Here is a 13,827-nt window from a genome sequence, read left to right as displayed (position 1 = left end):
AAACTCACTTTGGTGAAACCAGTTGCAGTGGGAACCTAGGGCATGTTAATGGTATGCATGAAACATTGAATACACTGCTTGACATACTGTAAAAAATATTGTAACAAGCAACTGCGAACTGTGAAGGACCATTTTATCTATGTAATGTAAACATAATACACAATACTCTGTAATGTGAATATCTTAAAAAACAATAAAGAAGGTTTACAAAAAAAAATTTCCATGCAGGGTAACGCTATCCTATGCTTCTGCAGAATGTCTAGCAACCTGTGGTCGACTGCACATTTTTTAGCGCTTAAATAAGTCACAACTACCTCCTGATAGGCCCTTGAATGGAGGAAAGCATTTTAATGCATAGAGCAGTACAGGATAACTACACCTGCCATAACCACTGGCCCTCTTTAATGAGCTGTGGTTGGAGAACACAGGTTTGCAAGAGAACAGTGGAACAATCCAATCCAAAAAAGGAGTTATTCTTCAATAGCCCTTAATCCTGTGCCGCACTACAAAAGCTGGAATGACAGCATCAAAATGTAATGCACCAAAACCTAACAACACAGATTAAGCAGTGTAACTGTCCCTGCCCACATTTTTGAAGCATTTGTTATACACCAGAAACTGGGGTAATGTGTGTTAATCCTCAGTTGTTAATGTCACTGTCCCATAAAATCAACACTGAAACAGCAATAAACTATATGTAGTCCATCCACTTCATTATGTGCCCACCAACACCGAACGGTGAGCTGGAGGGAGTAAGAGCTTTAACTCCCCATAAAGGCTGAGCTGCTCAGATTTTTCAGATGTTTGCAGCTTGTCATCACACAGCACAGTACAAAGCCTCAAAACTAAGAAGATTGGCAAGTGTAATGTGAAACTATGAAGCATACCAAAAGTGCAGAACTGTAGTTGCAGGTAAGTAACTTTTTCTTCTCCGACATTGCATATTTCATAGATTTGTATGCTTGAATAATAAATGTCATAGAAGTAAAATTATAATGCAAAAGGTACATATGCAATAAAGTAAAGCTTCTCATGGGGTGATGGACATCACAAGAAGTGTGATTTCTTAAGAGGTCTATGTTGCTGTGAATCACTAAATGTCAAATCTCCTGGGCCAATAGTGACAGCTGGGAAAAGTATGTTGCCTACTCCCTTACTGGTGTAGTACATGTGGCCTGTCACATACAGAGCACATCTGATATTGGCAATGCTAATAACCTTGCCTCTGCCACTAATTATTTTCCTGTCGTTCTGTGGGTCACTAGGGGGTGCCTGATAAGTTCCTTCATCTCCCCCCTAAGATGTCTGTTATAGCACGAGACAAGACTATTAGAGCTGGCAATGTGCCAGTGGATGGCAGCTGCAACCACCATGTGCGTCAATACGCTTGCTCCCTAAGGATGACAATATTTACCTTTACAGGCTCTTTAAAGTTGTCAACGGTTGTCCTTAGCATGCTCAGCAACTTAAGGAGGTTTGGTAAAATGCTTTCTGTTTTTGATAGTATTTCCACCAGAAAATCATCTTTGTCTTGAAGCACATGCATCTTTAAGTTATGGTGCCTAGCTGCCCTATGCATCACCACATGGTTTGTGGTGGTATTGTCAGGCGTAGAAGCATTGGAAGGACAGGGCTCCAAGTCTGGATCATCAGGGGGATCAATGTTTTAGTCCTCCCTGGGTTCGTCCCCAACCCCGGGGGTTAAGGGCTCATGATATGAGTCCTACAAGTAGAATGAATTGTTGAGATCTGACCAAGGGTGTGGTGGAGGTGGTGGTTGAGAGTACCCAGGGACAGGTGGGAGAGATGGTAGAATTGTGGCCCTGTCTCTAACTTTTTGGGGGCAGGAGATGCGGGAGGCTCAAAGGACAGTGGCTGTTTACATCTTGGTAATGCGTAAGGGTGTATATGTCAGCATTGGAGCCTTTGTCAGGAACTCCCCCATTACAAGATTAATTAATATCTTGTGACTTGAGCCCAGGACCTTGGACTATTGTAGGATGATGGAAACGTCTGTGTCTGGGGTAGCTCTGGCATCAGCTACTAAGTCATCTGGGGCTCTGCTTTCAGCATCAACTTCAGCTTGGTGTTGAGGAAGCATTGACGGTTGCTGAGTTTCAATTCCCTTGGGCAGTGCCTTGTTTGGCGTCTAGGAGGATGCTCATGGCTGAAATATCCCTGCTGGCAATGCCTGACATGAGGGAAACTGCCTCCTGAGGCTTTACTGGACCTGAGCATCCATGCCTATATCCACCTGGAGCAGTACTGTGCTTCAATTAAGGAGCACTTTTAGAGGCAAGATGAGGCAGACCCTATTGCATCAATCCCACTAGAGCTCTAAGAGTATTTTTAATTTTCAGTCCTGAGGGCCTAGAAGGTTGTTTCTTCACAACTCCTTTTTCAAAGTCAGAGGCCTTCAGAGCCCTCAGCTCAGGGCTCTCTCCACCCACGGCGACTGGAATGCTCAATGGACCTGCCTGTTCCCTCTCCACCTCAAGGAGGTCTTCAGCACAAACAGGCTTGGGGGTCTCGGGTGATGCAATGGTGATACATGGTGCTACATTTTATGATGTGCCCAGTGCCACTCCCAGTGGTACAGGAGCATCTTCTTGCATCAGAAGACACAACAGGCATTGCAGGAGGACTCACTGTGCTAAATATTACATACACCATGCTGGTCAGACCAGGGGTACTTGGCTTGGCAGGCTGAACTGAATTGAAATGGTGTGAATTCCATACTTTTTCCAAGGTGCAACCTTAATTGTCAAGTGTTGTCGACAAATGGGAGTCCCAGACTGCTGTACATAGAGGCTTGTTGTTCACAATGCATCAAAAAAAGAGCAAGAAGTCAGGTAGAAATACTTGTGTTGGGTGTAGGAGGTGTGGTCACCTTGTGAGAGCAGGAAGGTCGAAGAGCTGGTCATGAATAATCTGGCAAGGAATGTGTCAGTCCCAGAGCTCGCAATGGAACTGCCACATCTGATGGTGAAAGAATACAATCTAAAGGGGAGTCATTGTATTGGTGCATTGTGAGCCAAAAAAGGAAGGAGTGACAACAGGCCTTGTCGTTTGAGACTACTTCAAACTAAAAACAAGTTCCAAACGTAAAGGCCTAACAAGCATTAAACAGAGCATGTGTGTCTTCAGCCACACATTCTACAAACGCACATATATATGTGAATGTGTTTGTGTGTATATATATATATATATATATATATATAAAATAGATATATATATAAAATATTACCATTAGCCAGTAAATGATGAATAAGAAAGCAAAAAAGTCCCATTAGTGACATAGAAAATACTGAGGGTTATCAGTAGGCAAATTTACCAATTTTTAAATGTTTTTCCACTTGATTTATTTACAATAATAATCAACAAGATAACCCTTCTAGAAAAGAAAAGAAAACCTCTGTGGAGCATAACATCATAACATAGCTGAAAAATATGCAGAAATGCAGGGCAATTAAACAGATCTGAAAAATAAATGGGCAGCCCATTTAAGCATTCAGCACCTTTTCCTATCCCATCCTGCCTTGTACCAGCAGTATTTGGGCCCAACAGTTTGTGCTATGAGAATCTCACAAGACTTCTGAGGGGTTTCCAAACACTTTTTCTTCAATAAAACATTTTTTCTGTATCTATGAGGTGTCACTTTTTACTGTCTCCGCCAGGATTTTTTTTTTCCGCTCCCTTTTGAAGAAACAATTCCATCCCTTTTTGTCTTGTGCCCAAGGTGAAGGGGCGAATGACCCATGTGCTTTGTGTGTGGCTTGTTTCCCAAGCCCCATTTCTGTGGAGGAATTACTTTTTTGCAAGCAGATCTGTAGGGGGACACTGAAAGATCATAACAGCATGTGCCTCGGGGCAGGCTGGAAGGCGGCATCAGAGAGGTGCAGGAGCGAAAGATAGCAGCCAGTAAGGAGGCGGTTTCTACTACGTCTGAATTTTCATTCCCTAAGCATTCTCCTAGGAGAGGAGCAGGAAAAAGAGCAGGCACAAGAGGTACTGCCAGTCAAAACATATGCATCAGGTGCATTTGACATTGAGGATACCAACATCATATCTGTATTTACACAATCCAAGAAAAGAAACATAAGGGTGGATTCCTATTTGTCTTAAGTTAAGATTGATTGGTACAGTATATAAGAAATGTCTAGACATGATGATGTCAATTCACAAAAGCATTTCTTTGTATGGGAAGTGGTACTATAGGAATACTATTTCATTTACTTTTACATTCCTTTGTGAATCAGCTCTGAAAAATCCAAATCACTTTTTTAACCATCCAACTCTCTCTTGGAAAGTGCAAACAGCATAGTCCATTGTTGTATTTGTAATAATTGCATGTGAACAATCCCTGATTATTCCCACTGTATACTCGTTTTAGGTGATTTGGAACCAAGTCGCAAAGGCATATAAGTGTGTGTAAAAGTGTACACAGAACTATTACTTTAACTACCCCAAAATGCCCTTCTTTATTTGACCCATTGTAGTGATGACTCAGACAGGAGGTTGTACGATGCAACTGATTTGATTTGCTAATTAAAGTTTTGTTATTCATTTTAAAATCAAATTTAGAAATGAACCTAATATATTTTTGTAATTAAGAAGTCTGATACTTGTGCAGGAAAAACACAAAATATTAAATCCTGTTGCAGAGTTAAGTATGGATCAGTAATAGAGGAATAAGCCATGATGTTAAGAGCTATTTCATCACAAAATACATGCCTTTAAATAGAGTTTTATGTTACAATAGTATTCCAAATCCTGTTGAAGCATTTACCTTGAACATGACATACTACCAAAATGCCAAGGAAGGTAAAGTAATAACAAGAAGATGTGGCCTAAAGGCTTCAAGGGAACTAAAAACTGTTTGCTAGGAACTATCATATTATCTTTGCAGTAATAGACCATGGAATTCCTAGCAATAATTCAGTCCCAGCCTGAGCAAGCCCCAGTCTAAGTCAGTCCCAGGATCAGAAGGACTCATCCTAAGTCAGTCTCAGCCTATGCGAGGTCCAGGCTAAAGAAAGGGACATTCTTCCTATGGCAGGTTAAGGTAACAGAAATGGACTTACTTTTTTGCCCGTTGGACCTGCTCCTCCGACTTCTCCAACAGAACCAGCTCCTCCAGGGCGACCCTAAGTGGGTGAAAATGTGGAAAACAAATCACATAAAAGCAAAAATGATTGACTAGCAAATGTGTTAGTGCACTGTTAACAGAATATTAACAGGGGCTTGGACAGCAAGGTTGCTGAGCGGCAGCACTAGACGTGCACTCCGGCCCCATCGGAAAGATCTTGCACCACCCTGTCGCCTCAGGCTCTCCCCTCTGTGCCCACCGGAGTAGAGGGATGCCTGGGTTTAATGTGATTGGAGTTCCTGGAGTTGGAGGAGACCGCGCTGGCCTTTTGCACCTAGGAGCCCCAGAGGCCAATCACTGGCTGGTGGCCAGCTCGCAGCGTGCTGCACTAGCTGCCGGGCTGCCCCCAGGCTTGTCGGATGTGCCTCTACGGTGGAGAGGACACGGATGGACGCAGGTGAGGAGTGTGCCCTCCACACGGGTGGGAGCATGAGGACAGGGTGAGGCAGAGCTTGAGGTTCCCCCCGAGTGGCCATCAATTGCAGAGAGTTGACAACGGCGACAACCGTAGGCCTCCACCTTCCCGACAAGGGTTGCTGCATCTGGAGGGAGAAGCTTCATGGGGCCCTGAGGTGGGGTGTCCGAAGTGGAGCCCTGAAGAATAGCCATACTCGGTGAGAGGCGACGCGCACAGCTGGGGTTGAAGGCTTGCAGGGGGGCTGCTTGACCTTCTCTAGAGGCAGCAGCAGCAGTGGAGAGATGAGCGATGCCTTCGGGGGGTGTACTAATGCAAAGCCGGTGGCGTGGGGACCACGAAGACCATCGGGGCTGGATGAAGGGAGGGATTAAGCATCTCTCACTGGGAGCTGGGCCTGTGGGCACTGAGCAGTGGAGCTAGATACCTGACTCTGCAAAAGATTGGACAGGGGGCAGATGGTCAAAAAAACAAAAAAACACCCCCCCCCCTGACCCCCCCCAGCAGTGGTTACTCGCTGCTCCCACTCCGGTGGAGGACCCCTTCGACATATTATTAGAGGAATCTAGGACAGAAAAGTGGGCCTGGGGGTGTATGCTGAATTGGGATCAGGAGACAGTCTAATTTTAGAGTTCCCGTATTGTAGTCGAGGTAGTGACTCTGCTGGGGGTGAGTGGTTACCCCCAGACTTGGACTACTGTCATTGTGCATTTCTGTCAGTGTGATCCCACCTACACTGGGGGTGGAGTTGGATGGCCATTGAGGATATGGTGGACTAGATGTGCCCGTGCTGCCCTGGCCTGTGGTGTGTTGTTGGCTGTCACTTTGGGAGAGACGTTCGGTCCGGGAGGTGCTTTGGATTGGACTGAGCTCCCCGTACTGATTGAGGACTACAGCCTGGGCGAACCACAGAGGACGGATACGGAGTGGGTTCTGAGAGAAGAGGGGGGCCTCCCCCTGACGAGTGTTAGAGCTCTGGGGGCCAGGACCACCTACGGTAGTGTGCCGACATGGTTGACCTGAGACATTGTTGACGAAGGCACTATGACCTAGAGGGCTGGGAGGACCCTGACTAATGAGGGGGTTGGGAGCTGCAGCCCTTGGGACGAGCTTTCTGGTGATCTGTGCCTGGCAGGTCTGTCCTTTTCCTCAATGGGGGATGATGCACCATGGGCATTGACTGAACGGCTAGAGGTGCCCAGCAAACGAAAATGGACCGCTTCACTACCAGGGGCATGAGTGATGGGCTGCAGCCTGAGGACCGTAGGGGCCCACAGAGTCCAGCTGAACCATTTGTGAGCACAGATTCTAGCAGCCATAGAAGCTTCAGGGTTGGCAGTGCAAATGAAATTTGATGCCACAGCACTAGATGTGAACCTCCTCAGGACATACTTGCATAAGGTGGCAGAGGGATCTATGGAAATGGATGGCCAGTTGGCAGAACTGTGCAAGGAGGTGGCCTGGTTGGGGGCCATGGCAACGACACTTGAAACACATTCGAGGAGGATTGAAGCTCGCATAGAAGAAGCGGAAGGCCGTCCACCCAGATTTAATCTTAGATTCGTGGGCTTCCCTGAGGGTGGAGAAGGAAGTGGACCAAAAGCCTTCCTGGAACAACGGATAAAAACAGCACTCCTGATGGCGAACCTCTCTCGGTTCTTTGCAGTTGAGTGCGCCCATAGATCCTTGGCCCCTCTGCCGCCGCTGGGGGCACCACCCCGTACTATCATAGCTAAGATGCTCAATTTAAGAGACCGTAATTAAATCTTACAAATGGTCCAGAAACAGAGAGATCCGCAATACGAGAACCATACTATTTGTGTATTCCCAGGATACACCAGGGCGGTCCAATTACAGAAACAATCCTTCAGCGGGGTGAGACAGAATCTCAAGGCGATAGGTCTGAAGTATATGGTACTATACCCTGCCAAACTAAAAGTGATCCACGAAGACCGCTCACATTTCTTTATGTCGCCGGAGGAAACCTGGTACTGGCTGGAGATCAGAGGTGGTGACTGCATTCCAGCGAGGCACCCTGGTCGGACTCACTCTGAGCCTCACTGGGTGAATAGATCGGGAGCTGTGCTCCGCAAGCGGATTATGCTCAGGAAGCAGTTGTCCCCTGGGGAGAGAGTGGTGGTGCGACCAGATGACTCCCTTGACCTGGAGACGCAGAAAATGGAGCAGGAGGAGGCCAGAGCACTGGTAGAGTCTGTCACCTCCGCTGCGGCACTCAGTGCATCCTCAGATCGACAAGACAGCCCCAGCCCACTGCCCGATGACACGGAGGAGCCATGAGGTGCTAAGAAGCGTGACATGTGTGTCAACATGGGGGAGCTCTTCACTGCAGCCGCTCGTTGGAGTGCACAGTTATCGAACTTGTGGAGGAGACCAGTCATGGTACGTTGCAAAGATATAAATGGGGGCTTTCCAGGCGTCCGTGGTCCGACGGTGATGAATGCCTCACTGAGAACACTGTGATTGCGGAGGGGTCACCAGACTGTGCTGGTGGTGGCCGAGAGGGCTCCGGTGGTGGCCTTGCACATGGGTCTGGAGGACTAGCGAAGGGTTCACCTTCCCACCCACCTTGGACTTTGTTTCTTCTTCTTCATGACACTTTTGCTCTTTATTCTAGCTACTTTTGTCATCTCTCTCTATCCTTCCTTACCCTTTTCCAGAGACCTCAGAGAGTGTGAGTGACTGATCGCAGGGTTCCAGTGGTCCCTGGGTACACCGGAGCAGGGGGGTGATTATGGCATTTGTTGGTCTGCCCTCCTTCCTTAAAGCTAACTACAAGTTTGGGACCAAATACCATCACTGAACCCACCACCTGAACCCATACTGACGTGTTAAAGAGGAGTTTTTAATTACTTGGTTTGAATGGGTAGGGTAGTTATAATGATTGGGAAAGCACTTGTGAAGTTCAGGAGTGTTTACCCGGGGTGGTTAGGCGTTAGTTACTCCAATGTTCTTCTTAACGCTGTGCAGGGGTAGTGCAGTGTCGTGGTGAGTGAGGAGCGGGTCTGGGTGCAAGAAGGACGGAGAAGAATGCATGTGAGCGATGTCCCAATGGATATGGCTGATCCAGTGCACATCCTTATGTGGAACGTAACATTCGTTAAAGGGTACAGAACCTATACATATCTCAGACAGTCACAGGCCCACACTGTGGTCCTCCAGGAAACTCATTAACTGGAGGCGGAGGCACAGGAGCCCCATAAGAAATGGCAGGGACAACTGTACTCCTCCACTTATTCATCTTATGCTTGAGGAGTATCTATATAGGTGGCCCCTGGAACCTCCTTCCAGATGTAAGGCGATGTTGCTGATGTGGCTGAAAGGTATGTGCTGTTGCATGCTGTGCTAGATGGAGGGGAACTTTGCCTACTAAGGGGGTCATTCTGACCCTGGCGGTAATTACCGCCATGGCGGAGGTCGGCGGTAGCACCGCCAACAGGCTGGCGGTGCACCGCTGGGCATTCTGACCGCGGCGGTTCAGCCGCGGCCAGAAACGGAAAGTCGGCGGTGTACCGCCGACTTCCCGCTGCCCTTGAGAATCCTCCATGGCGGCAGAGCGCGCTCCGCCGCCATGGGGATTCTGACACCCCCTACCGCCATCCGGTTCCTGGCGGTTCTCCCGCCAGGAAAAGGATGGCGGTAGGGGGTGCCGCGGGGCCCCTGGGGGCCCCTGCAGTGCCCATGCCAATGGCATGGGCACTGCAGGGGCCCCCGTAAGAGGGCCCCACGAAGAATTTCAGTGTCTGCTTTGCAGGCACTGAAATTCGCGACGGGTGCAACTGCACCCGTCGCACCTTCCCACTCCGCCGGCTCCATTCTGAGCCGGCGTCTTCGTGGGAAGGGTGTTTCCCGCTGGGCTGGCGGGCGGACTTTCGGCGGTCGCCCGCCGGCCCAGTGGGAAAGCCAGAATGACCGCCGCGGTCTTTTGACCGCGGAGCGGTCTTTCGGCGGGAACCGCTTGGCGGGCGGCGACCGCCGTCCGCCGCAGTCAGAATCACCCCCTAAATGTATATGCCCCAAATACAGACAATGAAGAGTTTTTATGAAGCTTTGGAAAGTGAGCCTTATGCTGGCTTGCCTACCATATGGGTGGAAGACTTTCATTGCATTTTAGATGGCCAGCTAGATCGTCATTCGCCATAAGTGGGTACGAAACTGTGCATGACCGCTAGGCTGTGTGAAACTATGAACAGGCTTCAAATGCTCAATGTGTGAAGGGAAATGCATCCCGCAGTCAGGGAATATTCTTGTTACTCTCCCACCCATGGTCACAAAGCAGGCTGAATCGTTTTCTGCTTACTAGTGACAGCATCCTCAATGCCATGAAAGTGAGCTACCAGGTACGTTTTCTTTCCGATGATGCCCCCTTGCTGTTGGAGTGTGGAGTGAGAGGTCATAGACCCCGTATTCCGTTGTGGCGGCTGCACCCTGAAGCATTCAGTGACCCAGAATATAATACTGATATGAGAGAGGCTCTCCTCTGCTTTTTCAATACGAATTGACACACTGCCCAAACAAGGGGGGCAGAATGGGGAGTGTTAAAGGTGGTTATTAGAGGTGTTAGCCTGGGTAGAACGTATGGTATTAAGAAGTAGCAGGCGGATGAGCTAGGAGTTGCGGAGGGGTGGCTTGCAGGGATGCAGAAACAAGCTACGGGAAGTGAAGGGGGAGATGAATCACTAATGAAAGCACACAGAAAGGTAGCGACTCTCTGGGATAGACTAGACTGTCATGTCAGGAAGGACTATAGGCAGCGTCTGAATAGGGAGGGAGATAGAACACTCTCCACCACTTATGTTTGCCCTTCGAGGACCCAATGGCAACACTATAGTGAGTCAGGTGGCTATAATCCAGCCACTACGGGACCACCTTGCTCAGGTATACACCATTTCAGAGCGTGTCGATGCCCTGGCAGTGGTGGAGTTTCTGGCCCAACAAAACCTGTCCCGGCGGACCGAAGCTCAGGAGGAGGGCATTGGAGTTGCCCCCAGATTGGAGGAACTGAGAGAGGCTCTCAAAGAACTGTCTAAGGGGAAATGCTCGGGCCGGATGGTCTTCCAGTCGAATACTATCAAATAAATTCCACTAGTATGCTCCCTGCCCTCCTTGAGATGATCCTAGAGGTGAGGGAAGCTGGAGAACTCCCGATCCATATGAAGGAAACTATTATAATAATGGTTCCTAAACCTGATAGGGCCCTTACAGATCCGGAATCATAAGGCCGCTCTCCATGCTCAATGTGGATGTTAAATTGATCACAAAAGTTCTTCCACTCCATACGGTAATTACAAACTTGGTTCCAGCTGGTCAATGAGCCTTTTGGCCGGGATGAGGCACACATGTGTATTTGCAACATCTATCCCATGTGATGCATGCAATGCGTCACACAGATCTTAGGGCGGCACTGATAGCCCTGGACATAGAGAAGGCATTTGATACCCTGTCACAGACGGATCTATGGGAGGTGCTCAGACAGATGGGACTTGAAGAAGACTTTGTGGCTCGGGTGCAACTTCTGTACAAGGCACCCACAGCATGAGTACATGTTGGTGCGCAAATCTCTGAAGCCTTTTATATAGAGCTGGGTACAACGCAGGGTTGCCCATGTCCCCGCTCCTGTTCACCCTGGCTATGGAGCCGTTGGTGGCTTATCTCTGAGAACAAATGCGAGACTGGAACGTGTGGGTAGGGACCGGACCCATATTGTGTCCATGTATGCAGATGATACGTTGATAGACGTGATGCAGCCAGAGCACTCAGTGCCCTGTCTTCTGCAGCTGATGGCAAACTTCAGGAGAGTGTCAGCGTTCCTCGTTAATCACCACAAAACAATACTGTATCCTCTGGCAGTATTGGCTGACAGTGCCGCTGTGGAGCTCCCGCAGGTAGGCTTGCCATGGAAGCCCCGGAGCTTTCGGTATCTAAGCCTACAGATAGCACACGACCGTCAACTTTAGTATCAGCTAAATATGGGCAGGGCCTGCAGAACTCAGTGCATTTTGGGTTACATTGCCACTATCTGCGGTCAGTAGGGTGGCTTTGGGTAAGATGGTACTGTTGCCCCACTGTCTCTACACCATGCAAAACTCGTTCTGTGCATTGCCAGGTTCAGTGTTCAAGCACATCAATGAGCTGCTGGTGAAATTGGTCTCGGCAGGTAAGAGGAGTAGAGTCCGCCTTGACATACTGAAACTCAATCTCGACAGTGAGGGCCTAGAGCTTCCAGATCTTCACCTGTACTATCTTGTGGGCTTATTGCAGTATGCTGCAATGTGGTGTGATGAAGGACCCAAATGGGAAAAGGACTTGTTGTCCGGTTCCACTGCCACACTGGAGATACCTCAGCTTTTGATGTGTGGAAGTAGCTCTCCTGTGGATATACCAGTGATCGTTAGTCAGGTGACCCAGGCATGGGAGAGAGAGGTCTGGTGGGTCCTGCGAAGTGCACTATACGCCAAGCTCTTCCCGATCTGGTGGTTGCCCCCCTTCCAAAATATTCGAGACTCCATGGATTGACATCCACTGCTTTTAGAAGTCCTCTTTCTTTTTGTTGTGTATTGTACTTTAATGGTTTGTTTTTAATTACCGAAATAAAGTTAAATGAATGAATGACATCCACTCCAATGGGTAGTAGGGGGCTGCAGCAATGCAGGTGACCTGTACATTAATGACTCCTTCATGTCGCCAGAGGAGATAGAAGTCCATTGCGGGGTATGTCAGTGATGGAAATTTCTACAATAAATAAGCATATCTAGCACCACGCGGGGAATTTGGAATACTTATCCGGAGGAGCAGGAGCAATCCTGGGTTCTCTGTTTGATCCTGGACCCTTGCTCCTTTCGGGGAATAACATCCTGCTTTAATAAGGCCCTAAAGAACGACAGACAAATCTTACGTGGAAACGAACCACCTGGGATGACGCACTGGAGACTACCCTTACAGATAGGGAGTGGCACAGGGCCCTTGCACAGGTACAGGAAGTAGGCAGTAATGTCTGTTTTAAATTAGTGCAATTTTACTTTTTATATAAAGCATATTTGACCCTAAAGTGCTTGCACAGGGCCTAGCTGATGCACCCGGCGGGTTGTGCTAGGCGTGGAAGGGTCCTAGTAGATTTCAGACACATTGCATGAGACGGCTCGCCGAACTGGAAATTCTGCAATGAGGTGCGACTGGAGGTGTGTAAGGTAACCCGGTTGGTAGTGGACCCTTCAGTCCTGCATTGCCTACTGGGGCTGCTGCCACTCCCCACAAAAGACAAAAAAATGAGATGCAGATTTGCACAGTTAGCACGCAGATTGATAGCCATACACTGGGCTAGCCCTGAGAGTCCGAGGTTGGCTAAGTAGAGAGCTTACTTTCTTGAATGGACAGCAGTGGAGGAATGTCATCTATGAAAAGTGTGTAATGATGAGAATGCGGAGAGGGACTTTGCAGATTGGAGTAAAATGCTGGATGAGTTAGAGGGGAATGCAATACATGTGGAACGTGAGTCAGGCATGGACATATCGGGAGATACTGGTCAAGCCTCCAATGCGTCACCCAGCGCGGAGCCCATATATACTGGGTGGGATGCAACAACGGGCCAGGCCTTGCCCGTTCTGTCTGAATAGCTAGGGTTCACTATAGTTCCAGAATTGGTGTAGACACTTCTATACTGCCACTGGATACCTACTCCAGAGTAAATGATGTACACGTGTTCAACAATTTGTGTATGCCTCTTCTAGGCGGCCTTCCCCTTCCTCTTCCCTTCGTGTCCCACATGACTACGATGCTTTGAACTGTGTAATGCGCTACCTATGATGCACTGTTGTTATGTGTTATATATTATGTTTAAAACTTAATAAAACATAATTTTAAAAAAAGAATACTTACAAGGCTATAGAAGTGTAACCAAAGGATGCAACTAATGGGCAATTCACACTGCATCAGTCCTAAAGCACTGAGGGGGCACTGATGCACGATTTGCACACTTCTGTAGCACAATATCACTCACAAAGCAGCACAAGAGGATGCACATCCTGAGTATCTTGTTAAGAATCTTAAAGGAGGGCACTGCCACAACGTTGCTCACCCCAAGGGGACTGCATGGGGAAGCTCATACTGAGCACTGCTTGTGAAGGTGAAACTAAACGAAATGCAATAGGATGTTCACAGTGTGATCACTGCTAAGGGGAAGCTCACACTAAGGCCACCAATGGGCGGAGACACCCCTGAGGGTACGACTTGTCGAAAATGTGCACAG

General features: G+C 48.2%; 1 protein-coding gene across 2 annotated transcripts in view; it reads right to left on the bottom strand.

The window, feature by feature from the left end:
- LOC138265860 (collagen alpha-4(VI) chain-like) overlaps positions 1 to 13,827 on the bottom strand; it is a 946,529-nt gene that overhangs the window by 327,964 nt on the left and 604,738 nt on the right. For both annotated transcript variants that reach the window (XM_069213964.1, XM_069213965.1), the window contains one exon: positions 5,085 to 5,147. In XM_069213964.1, coding sequence (XP_069070065.1) covers positions 5,085 to 5,147 — 63 coding nt within the window. The remainder of the gene's footprint in view (positions 1 to 5,084; positions 5,148 to 13,827) is intronic.

This window comes from Pleurodeles waltl, chromosome 11 (genome assembly GCF_031143425.1).
Source record: "Pleurodeles waltl isolate 20211129_DDA chromosome 11, aPleWal1.hap1.20221129, whole genome shotgun sequence".
NCBI classification, from domain to species: domain Eukaryota; kingdom Metazoa; phylum Chordata; class Amphibia; order Caudata; family Salamandridae; genus Pleurodeles; species Pleurodeles waltl.
Note: the sequence above shows the minus strand (reverse complement) of the source record. Positions and strands in the feature narration are given on the sequence as shown.